Source organism: Scomber japonicus, chromosome 2 (genome assembly GCF_027409825.1).
Source record: "Scomber japonicus isolate fScoJap1 chromosome 2, fScoJap1.pri, whole genome shotgun sequence".
In the NCBI taxonomy this organism is placed as follows: Eukaryota; Metazoa; Chordata; class Actinopteri; order Scombriformes; family Scombridae; genus Scomber; species Scomber japonicus.
This window is the reverse complement of record NC_070579.1, coordinates 25,910,604-25,934,443: the sequence shown is the minus strand read 5'-3', so window position 1 is coordinate 25,934,443 and position 23,840 is coordinate 25,910,604. Positions and strand designations below refer to the sequence as shown.

Genomic DNA, 23,840 nt, shown 5'->3' with positions numbered 1-23,840 from the left:
TATTTTTTTATAGCGAGACAAACTGTTAGAGGTTTAATAAATATTAAAAAAGCGGGGAAAAAAAAGAAACAAGGCAGCTGCGTTCTATTGAGAATGATAATAAATGTCCAGCATTTATCAAAACATTACATGTAGAAGAGTAAAATAGTTTTTTACAAAATACAAAACTGATATTAGTGTTTACATTCTTTCACAACTTTATAAATTATTGTACATTTGTGTTCTACTCACACTAAACTACAGATCAGGATGTTTTTTGTTTCAGAGCACAGCTGTTGTTGGCAGCTGTATGGCAGTTTGTTGTTTTTTTCCAACCCTCTCACAGTGTGAACACACACCTCACTGCTGCTGAACAAGTCTCACTCACAGTGATGATCACTAACACGAGTGGTGCGCTGGCAGCTTGTGTACGACAAAGCAGCTCAATTGTCCCCTTGTCCTGTTTTCCAAGGAGGACGGGGGCGGGGGGGTCCCACCACCACCACCAACAGCCGGGGAGAATCCACGTTTAAGAATCCCTCAGTCCTCAACAACCACTGTTACGACGCATGAAGGCGTGGCCCTGGACCGGATAGAACATTTCAATGAAGGTAAGGGGCCCCACTGTGATGTCACTGGGGCCATGCACCTTGAAACCTGACTTTTGGTAAAAGGGAACCAGGAAGTCCTCACACATGAGCACAGCACGGCGGACATAGGGCAAGCAGCGGAGGTACTGGAGGTACCGCCACATCAGGATGGAGCCTTTTCCCTGCTGACGGAAAGTCCTATGGACAGCCAGGACGTGGATGTGGACGGTGGTCCCGTGGGGCTTATGGAGAGTCAGAGCATCCTGGAAAATAGAGAAGAAGAAGAGATCTGTTAGACCAGGTGAGTGCATTATACTGTTGGACAGCATGTTGGGTTACAACAAAAACATTTAAAGGTGCAGGAAGAAACCTGAATGGCAGGAAGAAGCAGTGTTACTGATTAGTTTTAACAACAGGAAGTCCAGTTACTCACCACTGTTTAGGAACTAGTTTGTATTTCAGTGTTTAAGTCTCATGGTGTTTAATCTTAGCAAACCTTTGATAAATATTCCCATATAAATAACATCACCAAATGAGTTTGGTGACATTATTGATGCTGTTGTTACACTACATTGTAACATTTTCTGTCACAGTTTTAAGAAAACCTAGATGCAAGTATCTTTTTCATGGCGACTTAGGACATCTTGAACACAAAATGTACCAAAGTTCATTGTAGATTTACAGACTCACTGCTGTGGTGATATTTGAAGAGGAGGAAATGGTGCTGAAGCTTATTCCCACCAGATGTAGGTGAGTCTGTTACTATTTCCTGACACATTCTACCATAAATATGCACTTAAATCTCCTCCACTAATCTGTTTTGAACCTAGTCTTGCATTTTAAGTCACTGTCCAGGTGTCCTCCGCTCTGTCTTACCGTGGTAAGCCTCTCCTGGTCCCACAGTGAACCGATGATGACTGCCACCAGCCGTCCCTCCTCGAACCAGCCAAGAGACAGCTCAGGGCACAGGGTGAGGAAGTGACGCACCTCATCCAGGTGGAGAGGACACTCACCTGACACTGAGATGAAGGCTGTGTGGGGAAGGAGAAGAGTCAGTGAGATCCCCACCAAACATGACACATGAAGAGGCATATTCTTCTCTCTGGTTCTAACAAATATGCAAGTATGATGAAAGAATAAACTAGATATTATAGAGGGTAAATGCACCTTAACTCAAATTACCACTGCATTTGGGAAAGAGGGGTTACTATAGCAACTTCATTTTATGAGATATAGGCTACATGATACCCATTGATATGATCTAATTTTAAAAAATCAAGAAAAGTATTGTTTTGTACATTTCATGTATCAATCAATCATCAATCAGTGGATATATAGACCAACATATAGGCTAGTATTAGACTTAATATGAAACTGTGGCAGTAAATGAATGAATGAAGTTCCTGTGTGCCTCACTAAGACAGTGGCAGCAAGTGATGTAACTCAATGAAGTAAAGCAGACAGACTCATCTTACCTTCTCTCTCGATCTCGAACACACTGATGGCGTCCTCCGGGCTGAGGGAGCGGAACTCGCTGGCCGGCAGCGTGTGGCGGCGTCCCTGTGGCCCCGGGGAGCGCATGTGGAGCGGCTTCATGAAATGCACTGCGCTCACCAGAGACATGATCTTATTTTACCCAAAAAGCTTCAAAGTGTAGTAAAGAAAACTGTGCTGAGATTTGGCTCTCTTTACAGTCAGTTGGTCTCTACTTTAACACGAGTTTCTCCTCTTCTGAAAGCTTGATCTGATGCGTAACGGGACTGCTGGTCAAGACTGAGCGGAGAGTGGCGCACCTTGAGTATTTATACCCACAGTGCGCAGGGGTGGTTGGTTATAATCCTGAAGCGAGCTGGATGACCAAACCCTTCATTCCCCGTGAGTAAGTGGAACAATAAACATATTTACTCGGGGTCAGGAGGGATATTCGTGTGTTGAGAATTATCCTCGTCATGCCACCCTCAAACCAGATTTGGATTTTACTGATCATGTGTTGAGCTTCATACCAAAACACATAACAAACTTTTATAAGAATACCTCAGTCAGGTCTAACTGTAACTAGAGTGACTCACTTCGGCCACAACAGGGATTGTTAGTAGATGAATACAAATAGATTGAGCTAGTAAAACAGGAGTCATTCTGATTGGTTAATCATTTAATGTCAGAGTCAATTAATGTTATTGCACTAAGTGGGCCATCTTAAAGACTCGACTTACCACTCTTCATGTGATTTCACTAAGGGAGACTTTCCACTGGCTGTCCATTGTCCATTTAGGTGGACTTCACGATTTTTCCACGCTTTATTTTCCAGATCTGTAAGAGGATTACAGGGTGTGGAGGGGGTTGTTTGTCACCTCTACATATGTGAAGAATTTCAAGTCGCATTTAAAAAAAATAATAATCTCAGTATCTCAATAATTCAAACTAAACTTAGTTAGCAAGATAACCAACTTTTAAAAATCTGAAAAATCAGGAACAGAACTAAATGGAAATAAACTCCATCTCCAGATAAACGCTGAGCTCAGCACTTAAAGCTTTGTTTGAATACGATATTCTTGTAATCAAGCTTCATGTCAGGATTCCCATAGGTTTAATCAGCTGTCTGAACAATTGAAACTTACCTGCTCATATCTCTTCATTCAGAATATACAGACGTAAATCACAAGCTCAGAATAAAAACACATGTTCTATTTAAAATGAGAGGTTTGTCTTGTTTCTTATTCAGGAATTAAACAAGGACATCCGATTTCACCTTTCCTGCTCTTGCTTGGCGGATTAGATTAGAGATACAGAATCAATACAGAATCAATACATTCATTAATAAAGCTTTCAGATATATCAGCCTTTGACCATCATGTGTATCCAGCAGCTCTTGTCCTGAGACAGTTTGTTTTGGAAATGTCACCATGTTGGAGAACATACTCCTGAACAAAAACTAGAATGTTTATCTCAAAGGAAAATACGTTTTCTATTTATATCTCCACATATAATGAGATATGAGAAAAGATTGTTGAATCTTTGTCTCATTGGAGGCAGACTCTTGTTTTTTTTCTTTGTTTTTTGTTGTTGTTGTTGAATGAATCATCTTAGTAAGAAACCTGTTTTTAGTCTCTGCTAGGAGTCCCAACTGGCCCTGTTTTAGAGTGAGAAGATGAAAGAACAATTTAATGAGCATCATCATAGCTGAACATCATCTTTGGTTTTTTTCATTTTCTTTGCTTTTATCTTTTTCTATTTATGTATATGAATGTAGCTATTATTGTGTGTTAAGTCATTCAATTAAAGGCAGAGAAAGACATATAAATTCTGTTTTCAGATTAATTTTCCCTCTCTCTCTCTCTTTCTCTCTCTCTCTCTCTCTCTCTCTCTCTCTCTCACACACACACACACACACACACACACACACACACACACACACACACACACACACACACACACACACACACACACACACACACACACACACACACACACACACACACACACACACACGACTTATTTTTCTTGAACAAAATTATCTTTCAGCCAGATACAAAGTGCATTATTGTGAAATTAAACGTTAATTCAAATATATAAGCTTTAGGTTAAATTATATCAAAAAACTTTTTATATTATAGGGGAAACTTTTGCTTGGTTAATGTGACTGTATGAATGTGAATAATAACACATTCAGAGATATGACTTTCAGGCGTAGTTTTTACCCCACTCACAGTTACAACAAAATACATACAGTCCTGTTTACCTGTTTTAATTGATTTGAACAGCTGCATAATGGAGAATACCAACTTCTGCCCTCTAACAGATGTTTGAAATCTATCAATTTAAACACAACAGGCTGAAGAATTGTTTGTCTTGCTGTTAAACAAAGTGTGCTGCTGTGAGATCTGAATCCTGAAGATATAATGGGATGTCTTTGGTGTGTTTTGTCTTTTTGTCTACAGCAAGTTTCATATATGTAAGTCTATATTTAATCTAAACATCAGAAACAGAGCTGCCAACAGATGCAAAATGACTTTCACTGTAAACTGACAATAAGGTGTGTAAAATATGCCTTTTTTCATGTTTATTCACTTACAGCATGTGACAATAAGAGAATAGCAGAGTACACTTAGGCTTATCATAATGAAATAAAGATAATATAACAGGTGTGACCTCACTTTCAATTGGTCAGTGTAACACATTACATTTCCAAATTAACCTTCCCAACCCTATAATATAGCCTATTATGCAGAATTTTGTGTGCTTCTTTCAGTTTGTTGTGGATAACAAATGGGACAAGTCACGTTGCTTCTTTTTGATTGTTGGAAAAATTAGTCCCTCACAAATTTTAGGGTAATAAGTCATTTTCATTAATAAACAGATTTGTGGCTCACACTGCCGCTCAGTGGAGATACAGAGACAGGGAGGGAGGGTCCTGCGTGATGACGCTTTCACATTGGTACGCAGCTCTCCGTAGCTACGTAAACACGTGCACTGCTTCCAGGTTACGTTTTTCTTTTTTTCATACACCGTCATCCTTCCTCGAGCTCCAGCATCACTCCCTGGCAACAGCAGCGATGGCGGAGCCCGTAGCAGCAGCATCACCCCCCCGGAGCCCGGGCCTCTCTCCCGCAGCCAGCCCGGGTTCGGAGCCTCCATCCTTAGCTCTCTCCCCCACGGCGGACGGCTCCCAGCGGCTGCTGTTCTCCCACGACCTGGTGTCAGGGCGGTATCGCGGCTCGGTGCGGTTCGGCCTCGTACGGATGATTCACGGCGAGGAGGACTTCAACTCGGACTCGGACCTCGATGATGGCGGAGGGAGAGGAGGCGGAGGCGGTGGTGGAGGAGGAGGAGGTGGAGGTGGAGGCGGAGGACGAGCCCCCGGTGGCTCGGACACGGAAAGCCCAGTGGACACCCTGACTCGGCCTCTCGGGAGGGGGTTTGTCCGCGTCCAGTGGTACCCTGAAGGAGGGAAGCAGGACATCAGAGAGACAAAGGTACCACACAGCAGCCACGGTGTCACCTGTTCACACCGACACTGTCTGCTTACCCCGGCCCGTTTTTAAATTGCTATAGTGTTTTATTTTGTGTGGAGGAGATTATGAGACTAGTTCACTTTACGTTAATCCACCTGCCGCCTGAAACCCACTACCTATCCTAGCCCGCTGACTGCCTAGCACACATGCTAGTTAGCAGGTTAGCTCATCACACCCTCATGTCTCTCAGCTGGTGCTGACAGGCTGAACAGGGTTTGTTCCGACTCACTGCGTCCAGCTAATGCATCACATAGACAGGAGTGACCGGCCGGGCAGCGGCTCTCTATCTAGAGGTGTAACTACAGGCTGTGGCAGCAACCTTACACCTATTGATCTGAGTCAGTGTGGATCCTCAGCTGGGTGTGACTTGGCCTGAGAAACAACACACATGTGTCAGATCAGCCATTGTTTTTATTATTATTTTAATAATATCTCAGTTCCTCATCTCTAATACACCTGCCACTCATTTCAAACCAGTCTGACCTGTCATAATAAGTGACAGACAGGGTGGAGGAAGCTTTAACTTTTGACTAGGGGCTAAAATGATTAGACATTTGTTTCCAGCCTCATATATGAAGCTCTTCGGCTTACTCTGGTTTTATATAATTAAAATTGAAGATCTCTATGTTTTGCACTGTTGGTCGGACAAATCAACACATTTGTGTAAGTTGCAGCCCTGATAACATACATTTGGGTCAATGACGTATAAGGATTTTCAACAGGTCAATTTTAAAATAATAAAAATGGGAATATCTATTGCAATAGTTCATACATTAAGAATGATGACTACACATACATCCATATGAACATACTAAATTAGGTGTTTTATGTGCGTTTTCATCTCGATGAATTAGAACTGACCTTTAAAAAAAAGTCATGTGGTGCGACCATGATCCATCTTAAAATTAATGAATTTCCTTGTTTGTTTGTTTTTTTTACAAGTTTTGAGTGTTAAGAAACAAATTATTTGCATGTCTTTTGAGTTTTTGTAAATAATGTCATATTTATGTTGTATAATGTCACAGTTGAATTCTTAAATGTATGTAGGACTTATTTTTCCTGAAATGAAAATGAAAATGTCAAAATACAATTCAGTTAAGCATACTGTATCAGTGATTAATATTACTGCCACAGAAAAGTGATATTTTACTCTGAATTTAATACAGATATTGGTGTTATTGGTCGCACCACATGATGAATGGTCGCACCAAATGACCTCCATATCATTAAAAATACATGGAAAAAAAACAAAAAAAAACAATGACTTCAATACAATACAAAATAGAATTAAAACAGTGGTTTTATAACAATTTCACAGAATTTTTATAAACTCAAGCATTTCATAAACATTTTTTAAAACATAAGTGCAGCACGCCTTCATGGCTTTGTCATGAACAAACATTTCATTTAACTTGACAATGGAATAAATCAATTTTGATTATTCAATCATTTAGATCAGAAATACTTATCTAGTGATATAAAGCTGACTTTATTTTATATATTGAATCTTTCCCTACTGTTTTCTTCATTGGTAGCTGAGACAGAAATGCAAAGTCATGCCATAAATCTATAGTGTATAGTCTATTTTACTTTGAACTATTGATATATTTTATTGACAAAAGTATTGATATACACCTCTTAATCATTGAATTCAGGTGTTTCATTCAGACCCATTGCCTCAGGTGTATGAAATCAAGCATCTAGCCATACAGTCTGCATTTACACACATTTGTGAAAGAATGAGTTGCTCTGAAGAGTTCAATGAATTCAAGCTTGGTACTGTAGGATGCCACCTTCACACTAAGGCAGTTTGTGAAATTTGTTCCCTGCTAGATATTTCACTGTCAACTGTAAGTGGTATTATTGAAAAGTGCAAGTGTTTTAAGAACAACAGCAACTCAGCTGTGAAGTGGCAGACCACATCTAGTTCATCACAAAGATGGGGTTGAGATTATGAGCCAGGCCTTCTCATCTAACATTGATGTCTGATCTCAGAAATGCTCTTCTGGATGAACAGACAAAAATCCCCACAGACACTCTTCATAATCTTGTGGAAAGCCTTCCAGAAGAGTGGAAGCTGTAATAGTTACAAAAGGGGAACTCCATATTATTTCCTGTGGATTTAAAAGGGATATCATGAATGCTCATGTAGGTGTCATGGACACATGGTCCAATACTCTATACTCTATAAAGTGTAGATGAACATGCATACAAAAATTGCAATCCTTTCAGGTAATGAAAAACATACAAGAGTGATATGTACTTCATGATGCTTTATTTTTAGCTTTAATTTTTTTACAGTTTTTACCTTTCTCTTCTCCTAGCAGGGTACACACATACATACATACTTGCTGCAGGGTCAGAATTAACACACTGCCAATGGCAAGCAGTTTTTACCTTGCATGGGAGTGTGATCTGATAAAATAGATTTATAACAGTTAGAAGTAAATAATACGTTACTAATAAATGCAGAATTGCCAAGTGTATTTTTCTCATGATATTTTACAAAAATTAAACGTAAACTGTTGCTTCTGAAATATTCGAAAAAATCACTCAAATTTCATAAAAATATATTCCAAATACTAAAATAAAGGAATGAATGCAAATAAATCATTGACTGAATATAAAAGTTGCTAATCTAGGACATATCTGTCATTGAAAACACTCTGCAATGGTCGCACCACATGATATTTTGTCACTTTAAATAACAGAAACATTACTAATAACTTGTAGGTTTTGAATTGTTAAGGTACTAGACATATATGGTATTTCTTTTATCCATTTAAACCTTTTTCTAACTGAAAATAATGCAGTTTGGCTTAAAATGTAGGCGTCACGTCATTGACCCATTTACTATAAACTCTTCCTCAGTTTCTGTGAGTTAGCTCTTTAAAACAGTGAAAAATGCCTAAGGTGATATTTGGACACAGTGTTCCCCAAACCCCCAAACATATATTAATATTCCATTTATATTAAACAAGCTGAATTCAAGGTAGACTTGCTTAAAAGATGATTCATCAAAATAGGGTTATTAGAATAGCTTCCAATTAATTAATCTTTGATCTCATGGAATATCGTCGAATCTCAGCCCAAAGCAGGTGTGAGTGTAACCTCTGGTGTTTGTTTAATCACATCACTTCACACCAGCTGGATGAGTTTATTAGTCACAGTGAACATGGCGGTGGTAGGCTGAAAGCAGGTGACAGTGTTTTGGAGTGAATGGGTGTTAAAGTTCGGCTGGTTAACCTGCGTACACAGCCATAGCTGAAGCCCCTGACTCAAAAATGAAGCATGATGTAAAAACACCTATGTAGGGTGATACTGAGCACAATAAATGTTGAGTAACTTTGCAGTCGCTTAATTAATCTGCTTCTTGGATGCCAGATATAGCACTTGCAAGTTTGGCAACGTTTGTTTAATTCATCATTGAATGTGCAAGTCATCAGTTAAAGCTGTAGGATTTCAGAGTTATGGCTCGATTTTTTTATTTCACGCTGCAACAAGAATGAGTCCAATTCTTAATTAGCATAGAAACGTTGAACCTGCTGTCACCGACATCCAGATTCCTCCTGGACCGTGTGGAAAAAGGGGGTCACATGGTTTTAAAGGAAGACTGGTCTGGAAACAGCTCGTACTGTACAAGCTGAGCTCAGAGGCAGAGGATGGGACCAGAAGAAGCCTATTTTTGGTGCTGCTATAGCCTTGTTTTGTCATTTGAGCTAAATGAGTAAAGTTCTGGCCAGAGTGTCATTCAGCCACTGTCACAAAAAAGGCTCAGTTTGAACAATGACACTGATGTTTGCCCACCACACGGCCTGTTAATGCTGTGTCATTACTCGCCTGTGTCCCCAAACAATCTAGTGTGTGCTAGTGTGCCCGCGTGTGTGTGTGTGTGTGTGTGTGTGTTGATCAGGAGTCACATGTGTTTGGTTGCTTAATTTAGACGACATATTGGTCATTTTTGGTCGATATCTCTGTATATCCTGAGAGCACAGCAAAGACTCTAATCAATAATTTACGACGACTCCCTGCAGTATGCAAAGTTGCGTATCTTTCAAGATGATATTTCCACAAAATCTTTCGCCTTATAATTCATAAGGGATGCACCTCAGCTAAAACAAGAGAGAACCGACGCTTTAAAACCAGCCACCTTTTGTCAGACTTTCTCTCAAGGTTAATAAAATCGGTTTTCAGAGTAAAACCAGGATTTTAGAGAAGTTTGTCACACAGCAGCAGCCATTAGATGCAAATTATTGATGAGTCAAGGCGATGAGGATACATCCTAACTAACTAATGCCATTCCTACTATCATTGTTGCTTCGTTATATTGAATAATAAAGAAAGTGACACCAGAAGGAATAATGAACAAACTCATGTTTAACCTTGCTGGTGCAGGTTTGTTAGAAATGATACAAGTTTAATAAAGTCGTGTCGGCCTGCATGATGCACTGAACACATCTACTGGTATTATTTTGACAAGATGGATTAAAAGACGTATGACCAACCGAGGTCAACGTGTAAGTTTATCTGCATCGTCCAGATTCTCTAACAACTATCAGTAAAACACACAACCAGCACAGGAGAGCTGCCCTCTCTGGAGACTGCTCGAGCCGCGCTGCTGTGTGGCCGATCCAACCTGTGAACATGGCCGCCGCAATGCAATTAAATAAATGACAGCCTTAGACTGTAAAAACGTAGTTGCTCATTTGTATAAGTCATGCTAACATTAGCCTCCATAGAAAAACGAGTTAATGTGCGCCATTGCGATGTGCCACTTTCTTTTTTGCACATCTGGCATTCATCTTTTTGGGGGTCATCTTCAAAAAATGAGTTAGTAAATTATATAGTTAGTTTTTATAATTTATTAGTTATTGCAGACGAACAATTTAATGATTTTTTGGACATTTTTGCCAAAGCTGTAGTCACATATCCTGTGTGGTAGATGAATCAAATATTTGAATACTGATTTTGACTACTGTGCTTCAAAGCTTTGAGGCATTTGGGTCAACTCTAGTTTTATCTGGTTGTACTTAATAAAATACTTTAATAAGATATGAATTTATATCATAATATATCGCATGATATTGTAATACTATATAGAACATGTGTCATCATTTATCACACTCTACACATCTTTCCACTCAGTAGGTGGAAAGATGTGAATGGATGTAAACAGATGTGAGTTCAATCAAGACGACACAAATGAAATCACTGGAGCATCTGTGTAGTGTTGATATGGCCATATGTACTTAGAGACGTTATTATTACTATTATTATTCTCATCATGGTTTATTTAATAGGGACAGATACAATATACATAGACAGGCTAAAACAACTGTCTGATACAAATAGCACAATATATATTTGTCTCCTGACAGAAATAATAAGAAAGCTGTTACTTTAAAAGCTTTGGGTGTGTCAGTGCAGCTTTATGGCAGAATTTGGATTTTATTCATAATTATGTTCATCAGTTGAGGATATTATTATATAAGGAGGATTAACCAAAAACAGACACCTGACTGGTTATTTTATCCATTAATAGCTTCTTAATTGATTTACCATAAAATGTTGTCTTAAGGATTATCACAGTAGGTAACGTATAATAAAATAAGCTTTGACAGAGGGTTTTATCTACTGTGACTCCCCTTCATGAGCATTAGAAAGGCCTGAGGGAAATGACTAGACTGTAGTCCCTGTAAATTTTGAGCAGTCACCCAAACACACTGGACGCTGGTCTTTAGTGCAGCTGATAGTTAGTAGTCGTTGAAATGTTTGCACTGTCAGCTGAAAGTAAATTAACTGCAAAACTACACCTGTAATCAAATTTGCACAAATGAAGCACCATCAGTCAAACTGTAGAAACAAGGGGGACGGGATTAAGTTAGCAGCCTGACAACGGGGAAATATGTGCAGCAAACTCTGCCCGACTACAAACCTGAAGTTAAAGGTTTTAAATAACTGCACTCTGCTTTGGTTTCTCAGCCGTACACATTGTTAATGAATGAGGCTTCAGTGTCTCTAAGTCCTGTATTTTAACCAATTTAAGGACAATCCAGAGAATCGTGGATCAATCGCGTTGTCCGCTATAAACTGGTACTTACTTCATCTGTGTACTATCAGCTAACCTGATCATGGTAGATGCTAATAATCTGAATCACTGTGCTAACACTAGCTGGAAGGGACAACAGACTGACAGCCTCCTCCTCTCACTCTAGCTCTCTCGCTCTCTATCTCAGGTGCTACATTGCACACTCTGTAGCGAAGTCATAATTTATATAACTTCAGCTTGTTATCTATACAGTAAGCATTAAAAGCATGACATCAATTTCTATGATTGTCTGATGTTTTTGTCCATTTTTTGGCCACTGACAGTACAACTTTCACCTTAAGTGCTACTTTTCTACTGCAGAGGTGCATGAGACCAGATGCTCAGTGTGTCTGAACCTCCTGTGAGTTTTAATCAGAAGGTAATAGCAAAGTCCTTCTAAGGCAAGTCAACTCACTCGGCGGCAAAATTGGCCACGCCTCCGGGCAGCTATTTGGCCATAGGAAGACCAACCGCCTATCTAAATGAATAGGGAGAGAGCTGTATCTCCATTTTCCGAGGTCTAAGGGACATAAAAAACATATGTTTTGAAATCCCGATGAAAATCAAACTATAATCACTGAAAGGGTTTGATGGTTTGGTATCAAATTAACGTTTTAAAAGCCTTTTTCCTTACAGGCATCTTGGACTGCGCATGCGCAATACTTCACGACAGTCTTCATTTACGGCAGGCACTGACAGCAAGACGTCATCTTACGCTCACAGCAGAGACAGGAGTTTGCTCACAGTCACACTTTCCCACATCATGCCACAATTTTGGATAAAGCATTACAAAATATATGTACACAAAGTAGTATAAACTGCTGATCATGTGTTTTAAAATGTCGCTGTTGAAAATGACTTCCAAGTGTCGCAAAAACGTGACCGCGTAGGACCAGCAAAATGATTGGAGCAACGGCACCAGAAGAGGCGGGACATGTGCAAACACCGGCCATCTTGGCGTTACGTAGTTTCCCTATGCATTTCAATGGGAGTGATATGTCTCCTCTTATTATAATGTCTCTGGTAATAGATACTGTACATAATCGCTTAAACACAAGGACACCGCGTTGTCACTGATTCAGGTCAAGATTATTATTTTCCTCACTGACCTCAAAACTACAGTATCAGTAAAAAAGTTTGAGACAGACTTTCTCAAAGCGTGTCCAGACTCAGAATACTTAGAAGACGGAGGCATGAATTAAATATGCTTTTGTGTATTTGATTTCTTTGTAATGATAGTCAGACGCTGTGCTCTTCTTCAGGGTCGAGTAGAGAGATAGAGAGATGGTTACGAGGAGGAGCTGAAACATCAGATGAGTGCAGAGATGTTTGAGATGAAATTTAATAGCTGTATGTCTTGATGAACTACGTCTTGTGTCCTGATAGTTTTGTGAGTTTGTGCAATATGAAGCCTGTGCAGTGAAGGATTTTCTACTCTTTGGTTGCCATGGCACCCGGTTAGATGTTTTTTTTTTTTTTTTTTACCACTTGTGATTTTGATGCTTGAGGTTCATTTTTATGTTTTGTTTTGAAGGAGAACCCACTCTTTATTTTCTAAGAATATCAGAAGCCAGAATTGTCACTTTCACGGTACGCCTTGAGTATCTGCCTACTGCGGCCGGGCCCTTCACCATCACACAACCAAACACTTGCTGCAGTGCAACCTTCAGGTCTCCACCAAAGGACAGAAGTGCATTGCTGCAGATAGGAAGTGGTGGGATGCAGAGGATGCCCGAGATTTCATCAAGCACCATTCGGTGAGATTGGTCTAATAAGCAGCAACACAGAGCTATAAGGATGTTTTGCTCTCACACTCTGCATTGATAGTCACACAAACACACACACACGCACAAGCGCAGTCACTCTCTAGCGCGCACTCTTGTTTGTATCTCATTTGCGGGCGTCAGGGATCCGCTATTCATATGCGGGAGACTCCCGGAACTTCCAGGAGAGTTGGGATGTCTGTGCTTGCAGACAGTTTTCACTCCCTCGTCATTGTATTCAACGGCGAAACCGAAATTAACCCATACCAGAGATTTGAATGAAGCCGGTGCTTCTTCAGACTTTTGCCTCTCAACTCCTCCACTAGTACTGGCCATACCTCTTTGTTTTCTTTTTTTCTGCTTCTGTGTGTGAGCTGCACTTTGAACCTGGCTCCAGTTTCAACAGTGTGAGAGGGGGTGAATAGGTGGAGGCACAACACAACAGTGATTGGACATTAAGTCGTGGGGAGGGCTTTTCACCTGCCTGGACAGACTCACACACACACAGTGGCCTATAAAACATCAATGCAAAATGAATTGCAAAACCGATCACTCGCGGTCCATAAGGGCGCATTGTTCCATGCAGAGCGGACCGAACGGTTCAATATTTTACAGAGTACCGTTGCATCCCTAGTGTTAATGCGCTGCTGAGACCTCCAGATGGATTGTACACTAACTCTGTGCATTGTGTGGTGATGCAGCAAGTCTGGCCTGCCCTGCTGCCTTAATTAAGGCTCTGCTCCTTGATAAGGTGGGAGTCAGGGCAAGAAGGGGGTCGAGGTGAGGTGTGACGCCCCCGACCATGAGCTCCTCCCCTGGAAGCAGCTGCTATGATTGTGGGGGTGTAGCAAGTGGAGGGGGTGGAGGAGTCCAGGGGGGTAATGAGGACAACAGCCCTTCCTGTTGTCCTGCAGCAGTCAGGACTGACTGTGCTGCAGAGAGAGAGTGAAAAAGTGAGGAAGTGGTAGGGAGAGATGAAGAAAGGCAAGTACTGAATACCAATGAAAATGTCACCTGCATCTCAAACTCACAGACGTGGAGAAAGAAAAATAGAAAGAAAACAAAAATGTGTCTGGAGAGGCAGTAATGAGACAGGCAGGCAGTCTGGTAGCAGATGGCTGTTATGGTAATGTGCCGGCTTTTAGTCCTTGAAATGGTAAGGGCCCACCCTCTGCTCTCCGAGCCATTTTAAATTCCTGGCCTGTTCTGGAGCGCTGACTTAGCATGCTATCCTGGTCCTGCTGCTGTTACAGAGCCGTCAGGTTAGCAGCGTGACTGTACACCGTCACACAGAGGCACTTTTCTGAAGTCTGATTTTAAGTTAAATACATTGAACTTCTCCGCGTCATTGTCACATTTGCTTAAAAGAAATCCCTGTATCTTATTTCATGCTGCAACCATTTAGTTGTAACTATCAAACGATGTCATGGACAGTTGATTTTAGTTGAACATAATGTTTTATGAAGTGAGCAGAGACTCCCGGCTTGTTTTTACCTTTTTATTGGGCTTTTTTTTTTTTTTTTTTGTCAGAGACGCCACCTGCTCAGCAAATCCGATTTTGAAAGTAATGAGTCAGTTTGAGGAGCTTTCTGTACACATCATTGGCTCATTGTATACACGTATACAGAATGAACTGGTGACAGCTGCAGGAGCAGAAGAGTCATATAAAGTCTGTCAGAGGGTTTTTGTGTAGAAACTCCTTGGTTTTATTTACACTGGAGGTAAATCTTTTTGCAATTAAAAAACACTTAAAGTATCTTTTATTGCCCTTTTAACAGTGGATGTAAAAACATGTGTCACACAGGCTTTTTGGGAGGGGGAGGGGGAGGGGGATCAGGATCAGTTTCCCCACCCTAGTCTGAAGGCGGGTGTGGTTAACTGGCTGATTTCTTTTTTTTTTCTTTTTTTTTGAGGTCTGTTGGTGATATATGGGAGGCTGTGAAAATCAATTTTAAATAGGAAGAGCACTGCAGGTGCTGGATGATGTGGCCACAGGGTGACTCCCATTTTTCAGCCTGGTCCTGCCCCCTACCCCCTGCCCCCCATCCATCCAACTGCACAAGTCTAAAAAAAACCAAAACATCACCGCTGACTGGAGCTGAATAACATACGTCTTCACACACATTTCTTTCAGCTCCCATCCTTCCTCTGCTCCTGATTATGATGACTACAGTGGACTCTGAATTACCAAAATGCATTCAAGATAGTCAAATAGTTAAATTATTGTTTTCTCTGTCACATAGTTGGACAGTTTCACCACTTTTAGAAACACATCACAACATATATGTATACTTTTTAACTCGTCCTGCAGCTCTGCATCTACACCCATGAGTTTATAAATGAGCGGTTAGAGTATGTTTTGAAGTGGCTTTCGGCGGTGTTCAGAGGCTACAGCAGCTCCCCACAGAGCAGACTGGAGCCAACACATTCGCTACTTCTAGTTATTTACCTCACATACTCTAATTAACTTAGCAGTGAAGCCATTTACTCCGTCAGCTTCCATATGCACACGTTTCACTCCTAAATAATCACATTGATCTTTTGTGTGCTTGTGTTAACCCTCCAATATGGTCACTGGTGAGCAGTGATGGTATAGTAAGGTGTCTCTCTAAATTACTACAATAATTGGTTTAGCTAATCTCGACAGTAGTATTATGTCTTTTTGAAGCTGATGTCATGGTTTACAGTTACTAACAGTCACTGCTGGATAATTCAAACAGTACAGGCGGATCCAAATTAGCAGCATAACATCCTTAAATGAGTTTATGACGGTTGATATGCATCCTTGAGCGCTGTTTGCTCAGCCACCTGCAGGTGTTCCAGGTCAAGGCCCGCCCAACAGCAGGCCCATAAACAAACCAGAGCGCCACCAGACACACTGGCCATCAGGCTTTTTTCATCAGCCATTGAGCGGCTCAACGCTTCCTCTACAAAGTACAAAAGCAGTTTTTGTTTCTGGGCTGGAGTTTCTTTCTCCACAAAGTCCCTGGATCTGCTGTCAAACACCTCCAGGCCCTCTGATGCTACTGATTTTATTTAAACGATCCCCATTAGCTGATTTCATGACAATCATATTAAAAACTACTATTCAGTCTATCATCTGTATAGAAGTGGATGATCTGCATATTCTCTCTAAAGGTGCAGCTCGTTCTAGTAGCTTTAAAGGACTCAATGTCATTATTTGTGAGAAGAAGCTGCTTTGGTTCATAAAGTCAGACATACATAGTTCTTTTCTGGCTTTGATGATTGGCTTGTTGAAACCTCAACGTGGCAGAATCACCCCTCTCTCAGCTCAGGCATCATCTCCTTCCTTTTCTTCCTGATAAATTCAGAGTCGTCTTCATTAATGTAAATCTGTGCTCCTTTAAGTTTCTAAGCCTGCGATTGTATCATCCGCTCGTCCTTGTAGTGCAGGAGTTTTTACTATGATCCGTCTCGCCCTACTTTTATCTGACTTCCCGACTCTGTGGGCTTGTTCTATATCAGTATCCTTCACATTCAGGCCCAGTTTCTTTCCTGGTTTTTCTTGTTCTTTCATTTCTGACATTTCCCAGTTATCACCTTTTTTCCTCAGGGATACCATCGATAACGATGATACTCCATCTTTTCCTCCATCCCATCAAGGGTCTTGATAGATTTTGCCAGGTCTTCCTCCAGTTGTCTGAAAGTCCTGAATCTCCGGATGTAGACCAGACGCTGGACCAGCCTTGAGTTTCTGTATCTCTTATGCACACCATCTGAGATCATTTCAACACACGTTCTTACTTTGCCTCTCCAGCAGCTCTCTGTAAATATATTTAGTTGCTTGGATTGAAAAGTAGACGACGTCAGAAGCTCTTCCTCTAAATATCTTTGGACTTCAGGCGTCTTGTCAAAAACACAACAGATGCACTTCAGTCAGTGGCTCCAGTTTGTGACCCGAAGAAGTAGACCTCCAGGAAACTGTTCAAAATCTATCTTTGTGAGCTGCATCCACAGCTCTTTACTCACAGCTGTGTTTGGCCCACATAAAATGAGTATTTGATTAAATAAATGTTTGTACGATTTGAATTGTTAGAAACTGAAACATCTTTTTTTGTTTGCTGGTTGTTTCAGTACAGATACACCCCCCCCCCCCCCCCCCCACACACACACACACACACTTCCAGGTAACAGCCAGCGTGGTAACTTTGATGAAAATATTGTGATTTCTACATCAATGTGATGGACAGATCTTGATTTCTTTGACATTTAATTAGCTGGATTTAACACACACAGATATTTCCGCCTGGTGATTTTATCCATTTACAAACTAAATAATAAAGATGAGGGTCCGCACATTGTAGCTCCATTAGACGCAATTTAATGAGACATCCGCAAATGAAATTGCATCAAAGTGTGTGGACCTTCATCCTTCTTAGTTAAATCTTGTATAGGGTCCAGTATATTTTTACACTTTTTGATCCATTTACACACTCCCAAACATTTATTACATCACAATGAATATCGATACTGTGACATTATATTCAAATTCACTGTGATAAAGGATTTATTGTAAGGTGTATGTGAGGTCTCGTGCTTGTATCAGATTGGTAAAGTTACTGCATGGAGGATGGTGAAACTCAGCACTGACGCTGCATCAAGTACAGCAACCAAAAACATCTTCATCAGTATCACAAGAAATCCTGAATCTACTCTTTTTTTTAATTGAGCCAGCATGCGTGAGGATGTTTGGTAGGCGATGAGGCCTCCTAGCAGGTGAAGGAGGAGGTGCAAATTTAGCAGAAAGAGGGGAGGGTAAAACACAGCTCTGACCATTTCTTTTTTTTTTTTTTTTTTTTTTTTTTTTTAACAATTCAAGTTATAATTTATTGTTTCATTCACAAGGGTTACATAAATCAAATTCAGTTTTGAACTAAATTGTCTCTTTTTTTTTTTTTTTGTATTATCTTTTTATTGAAGATAATGCGAGGACAATCATATAGGAAAAGACAAACATTTTCTTTTACAGAACACAAGTGAACACAAATTTCCCATCCCCCCACCCCTAACCAAACAAAAACCTGAGTAGTGTAAGATACATATAAATAGAAGTTACAGTGTTTTTAGGAAAACAAATTGTACAAGTGTTTAAACAGAGAGAAGAATACAAAATAAAATGGAGGTCATGTAGGAATAAAAGAAAAAAGAAATAAAGGAAATAAAAGAAATAAAAGGGGAGTAGATGAGGAGGCTGCACTAGACACGCGTTGTCATGTACATATATATATATATATATAATCATCCCACAAAAGCCATAATAGTCATGGTGTCATGGACTGTCGGGGAGGGTTTTCAGTTCGTTAATGAAAGAAATTACTGGATCCCAGGTGGTGTAGAACAGATTTTTTGACCCTCTAAGAGTGTATTTTATCTTTTCCAGACTTAAGTAAAGCATAATGTCACTCAACCATAAGGAGATGCTGGGCGGTTTGGAGGACTTCCAGAGTAACAAAATCCTTCTGCGAGCAAGAAGGGTGGCAAATGCAATAATGTCTTTATGTCTGGTCGAAACCTGCTCTACCATTGGCACCGTACCGAAGACGGCAGTGTAAGCGTTGGGTTGCAAGTTTAGAGATAGTGCCTGTGAAAGAATACTGAATATTGCCGACCAGTACCCTGAGAGAGAGGGGCACGACCAGAACATGTGTGTTAATGTTGCTTCAGCCGCCCGACATCTAATACAGGTCCCATCAACATCAGAATAAAATTTGGCCAGTCTAGACTTGGAGAGGTGGGCACGGTGTAATACCTTGAACTGAATAACACCCAGCCTTGCACATGAGGTAGTACTGTTAACTCTCTTTAAGGCTTCCGTCCAGGTCTCCTCAGGTATAACCTCCCCAAATTCTCTCTCCCAATTCTCTTTAATTTTATTGAGAGGAGTTACTTTGATAAATGAAATGTTAGAGTAAATTCTTGAAATAAAACCTTTTGGGTTGGAGGGGATTTGGAAGATGTCATCTATGGCAGTAGGTTGAGGAGCATTGGGGAGCTCTGACCATTTCTAACCCTCCTGTGGTTCAGAGCTTTCACAGCGAGACTGACTTGTTGTCCGTGTGAAACGGGACAACTGTCACCTCATCATTCTCCTCTGCTTCACTACTAACCAGACCAGTTTCTATCAGCCACCTTCTGTCTGTCTATCACTTTCTTTCATCTCCAATCCTCTGTCCTGTCCTTCATGTCCCTTTTTTTTGCACCTTTGCTTCCACACTGTTTTCACTTTCTCTTGTTTTAAACCTTTTAAATATTTAATAATGAGAAATGATTAATGTAGTATTTTGCAGCTAAAACCTACAAGTCTTCACATGTTTATCAATAAAGCAAACACGTGAGATATGGATGGTTGTGAGGTTTCTTTACTTTTATTATCAACGAGTGATTATTGGTCACTGGTTATTTTTAGGTCGTTGACAGCAGAGTTTATGTTGATGCATGTCTGTGTCGGACACATCCAAGCCTGCCCAAAAATTCCCACATGTACCACAGTGGGGGTGACATCACTGGTGTATTTAGTGTAAATCTGACATGATAGTCTCTTCCCCACCTACCCCCCGACCCCACCTTTCATTTGTTTTTCTCTTTTCTCTCACCTCCATCTCTGTTTTCTCCTCAGCCCCTCTTCCTCTTCCTATTACTCTCCTGCCCTGCATCCTCTTTTCTCCCCCTCCCCCCAATGACTCCACCCCCCACCCCCCATTCACCTCAGTCCACTCCTCCCTCTGTGGTCCCAGTAGACCAGTGTTGGAGAATGTTGACGTAATATGGTGCTGACTGGATGGTCGTCCGGCTCCTGCCCTGAGATAATGGATCTCATTTGATCCTCTCTTTCTCTCGCTGTATAGACCACACATGCACGCACACACGCACACACGCACCACACACGGGGGAATAGACAGACTCTAAAGTGACTTGCCTGCATCCATCCCACCAGCCCTTTTTCCTCTCCTGTCTCTCCTGTCTCTCCTGTCTCTCCTGTCTCTCCTGTCGTCTCATCCTCCCCTTTTCGCTCCGCAGTATCGGCCCTGCCCAGTGGGGAGACTGTCTGCTCTCTCTCTCTCTCCCTCTCTCTCTCTCTACCCCTTCTTACCTCCCCTCCCGTCCTTTTTTTTTTCTGTCTCACTATCTGCTGTGTTTGCTGTGCTCTCGTCTATTTCTGGCACTTGCTTTTCTTGTTTGCCTCTCTGTCTTCCTCTCTTTCTCCAGGGATCTGTCTCGATCTCCCACTTGTTGGGCTGACTGTTGTCTCCTCTGCACCTCCTTCGCTGCTCAATCTCGATTTTCTCTCCGTCACACCCTTGTCTGCCTCTCCTTGTACCCTCCTTCCCATCGCCATCTTTTTCATCTGTTTCCTCTGAATTTTTCCATTTATTTCTTCCATTTCCATGATTGACTCTCTTGAGTATCCTTCATATCCGACTCTCTGTCTCTCCATCTTATATTCGCTCCCTCTTTGAGGCTCTGTCTCTCATTTAATATTCTGCCTGTTTTCCTCCCTTTTCGATACCTCTCTTTTGTTCTTGCTTTTTCAGTTGGCCCTTTTTCATTGAATCTGCATCAAACAATACTGTAAAGGAGACTGCTCTTTAATAGATGCTGTGTGCTATACAGTGGTCTGTGTGGGTAAAAAGCCTTGTGGCTTTTATAGAGCTGTGTGCAGCCTTCCTGTGTGTCCTGATCTATAGCCTCCAGTTAGTCAGCACTCTCTTGTGGCAGCGAGCAGAAGGTATCAGGCTGTAAAGATGATTGATTATTCATTTGTTTATTGCTACATCAACAGCAGCTACAAAGACTTGCTGTTTATTTGTATTTTTTTCATTTTTTGCCTCATCCCACCAGAAGAAAAGCATCTGTTACTAATTTTTCTTAAAATTTGGATGGATGAATTTGGAAATATAATGGAATTCAGCCATAATAATTTCTTTATTTACACGTTTCTACCGTGACATGTTAAATATGCTTTATGTCAGTGAACTAAGATACTTAAAACTGAACTTAAAACACCTGCATGGATGCGTGGAGTCTTTAAAAGTCCACCATAGCTCTATAAATGTGCTCACATAAGGAATAAGACTTATACGGTTTGATAAAGTCGTACCCATTAAAAACCCATTAGTCGTCAAATATGGAAGTTGGAGATCTTGGCTATAAAAAAACAGCAGAGTTGAGGGTGAGGCCTCTCTCCAGAATAATTTGAATTATTTTATATTACCCAAGAACTGTGACGATGCAGCAGGCTGAAAGCTGAGGTGCAGGATGTAGCGTTGTATGGAGCCACATCTTCTTTATCATGGATCGATACTCAGCAGCGTCTGAATATATAGTACAGGGAAGAGTGTGTATACCTGTTACTACTGAAGCCACCTGTGTTTAGTTGGCTTCCTCCTGCGGCTCACATCTCTTGGCAGTATTAGATGAGGATGAAAGATGAGAGAGCCTCGTACAGAAAAGCCGTCAGAGTGGAGAAAAGGCGTGGCCCCTGAGCCTGAACCGCAGTCCTCTGCAGTGCCCCCCCCCCCCCCCCCCCCCCCCTCCTCCTCTTCCTCCTCCTTGTGCAGCACCTAAATAATGACTAGTGTTAATTAGGCCAGGGAGTCAGAGCAATTACTGTCCTCCATCGATTACATTTAATCAGTCAGGCCTCTTCTACATTACTGCCCTGGATCAAGAGGTGGCCAGTGTTGTCTTCTATCAACCAGGTGCCACATACACACACACACACAGACACACCTAATATGAGCAAGTGGGCCTCCTCTCATTCTCGCTACATGAGCCATAGCAACAGTCAGCTGCTGCTTTGTTTCTAACCTCGCCGTCTGGTTTTCTGATAATTTTGCAGTGAGCATGTGAGACTGAGTGTGTGCATATGAGATGAAGAGGGAAAGTGTCTCAGTCTTGTTCTAATGAGTGCTATACACTCTGCAGTATGGACATGCATGTATCTGAGACTGTGTCACTGAAGAAATACATAAATCACTGCAGATACTGTGTGTGTGTGTGTGTGTGATTTCTGAAGTCAGATACACAGCTTTGATTTCAAGGTGCATTAAGGAGTTGTGTGCTTCACATTAGTAACATTGTATTTGGCATTTTGTCAACATCCACTCACACACTGAGGCTGCGTTCACACCTTATCAGTTTGTCACGGTTCCACCAAACTCTGTTCACTTTTTTGGTCCTATTTTGTTTAGGCTGGTGGTTCGAAAGCTGACAATGAAACTGAAACCACTTGAAAAGATGGATTTTATTATACATATGTCATAAATTACCTTAAATTCAAAAGATTAAAATCCATCTACTGATTGCTTTCTTGACAGTTCACAACCCGAAAACGCCAACTCATTTTGTAACCACGGTAACACACTTGAGGAACAGGAATTTCCCCGATCAATCTTAAAGTGAAAAGATGTGTCGTGTTGTGTGTGCATTTTTGAAGTTCTTCATTAAAACTGAGAGGAACTGCACAGTAGGCAAGTCAAGTGAACTTTCTTCTCATAGCAGCTTTCAACAGCAAGGCAATTCAGAATAAATCAGATTAAACAAAAGAATAAAAATATAAAGCGAGATATGAAAGTGTCCCAAATATAATTTAATAACAGGAAGTAAGTAAGCATCCCCCTATGATGTTACAGTACTAGACGTCCCCATTCTTTGTCCTGTGTGTACCTGTTCATCATTATTTATAACATATGAAGTCCAGTTCAGTCTACACTGATGCTCACACTGAGTTTCTTCTTTGTGAGCTCGTTATGACTCCAGAGAGCATCAATAAGTTCAAAAAGAGCCAAACAGCTGCTGTGTGACTTGCTTTCCATCTGATTTTTCCACATAGCGTCCAGGTGTGGCAATAAAACAAACCAAAACTAAAAGTAATGTTCCTCGGTTTGGACCAAATACACCAAACTACAACCTGAGAGAGCATTTCTATTTTATCAAACCTGTGATACAATGGGTTTTTTCTCAAGTGAAAGGTCACCCAATTGTTTAATCCTCTGTCACAGTTTGAAACTCAACAGTACACATTTGACGTAGAAAACACAAACCTGTAAACAACTGTAAATGTTTTCTACCCACATTCAGATAATTCAGCCTAATGCAGCAAAGCAGTTGCTCCTGTTTAAATCTCTCCTCAGTTATTTTTTCTCTCTCTCTCTTGCTCCCTCACCATTCACCTGTTCAAGCATCACAACACTTCTATCATTCATGGGGAAGTAGCAGCCTAATGAGGGGTATGAAAGATATTTTTTTCAAGTTCATGTTACTATAATGAGTGAGATAACTACTCTCCTTCCTTTTGCTTGTTTCCTGGAGAGTAATCAGGCCCACTGTGGTGCAGCGGAACAGAATTTAGGACAAATTGTGTAACTGACTGATACAGTTGTTGCAT

General features: G+C 40.9%; 2 protein-coding genes across 2 annotated transcripts in view; one reads left to right on the top strand and one right to left on the bottom strand.

Annotated features, from left to right (window-relative positions):
- Positions 1 to 526: 526 nt before the first annotated feature.
- On the bottom strand, positions 527 to 2,192 carry aanat1 (arylalkylamine N-acetyltransferase 1). Its single transcript, XM_053332353.1, has 3 exons — positions 2,045 to 2,192; positions 1,446 to 1,600; positions 527 to 832 (listed from the first exon to the last, which is right to left on the bottom strand). Exons 1-3 carry the CDS (start codon positions 2,190 to 2,192, stop codon positions 527 to 529), a joined length of 609 nt encoding a protein of 202 aa, XP_053188328.1.
- A 2,871-nt stretch (positions 2,193 to 5,063) lies between these two features.
- The window catches only part of ube2o (ubiquitin-conjugating enzyme E2O), a 41,454-nt gene continuing 22,677 nt past the window's right edge, over positions 5,064 to 23,840 (top strand). The window contains exon 1 of the mRNA XM_053337164.1: positions 5,064 to 5,542. Coding sequence (XP_053193139.1) covers positions 5,123 to 5,542 — 420 coding nt within the window. The 5' untranslated portion in view covers positions 5,064 to 5,122. The remainder of the gene's footprint in view (positions 5,543 to 23,840) is intronic.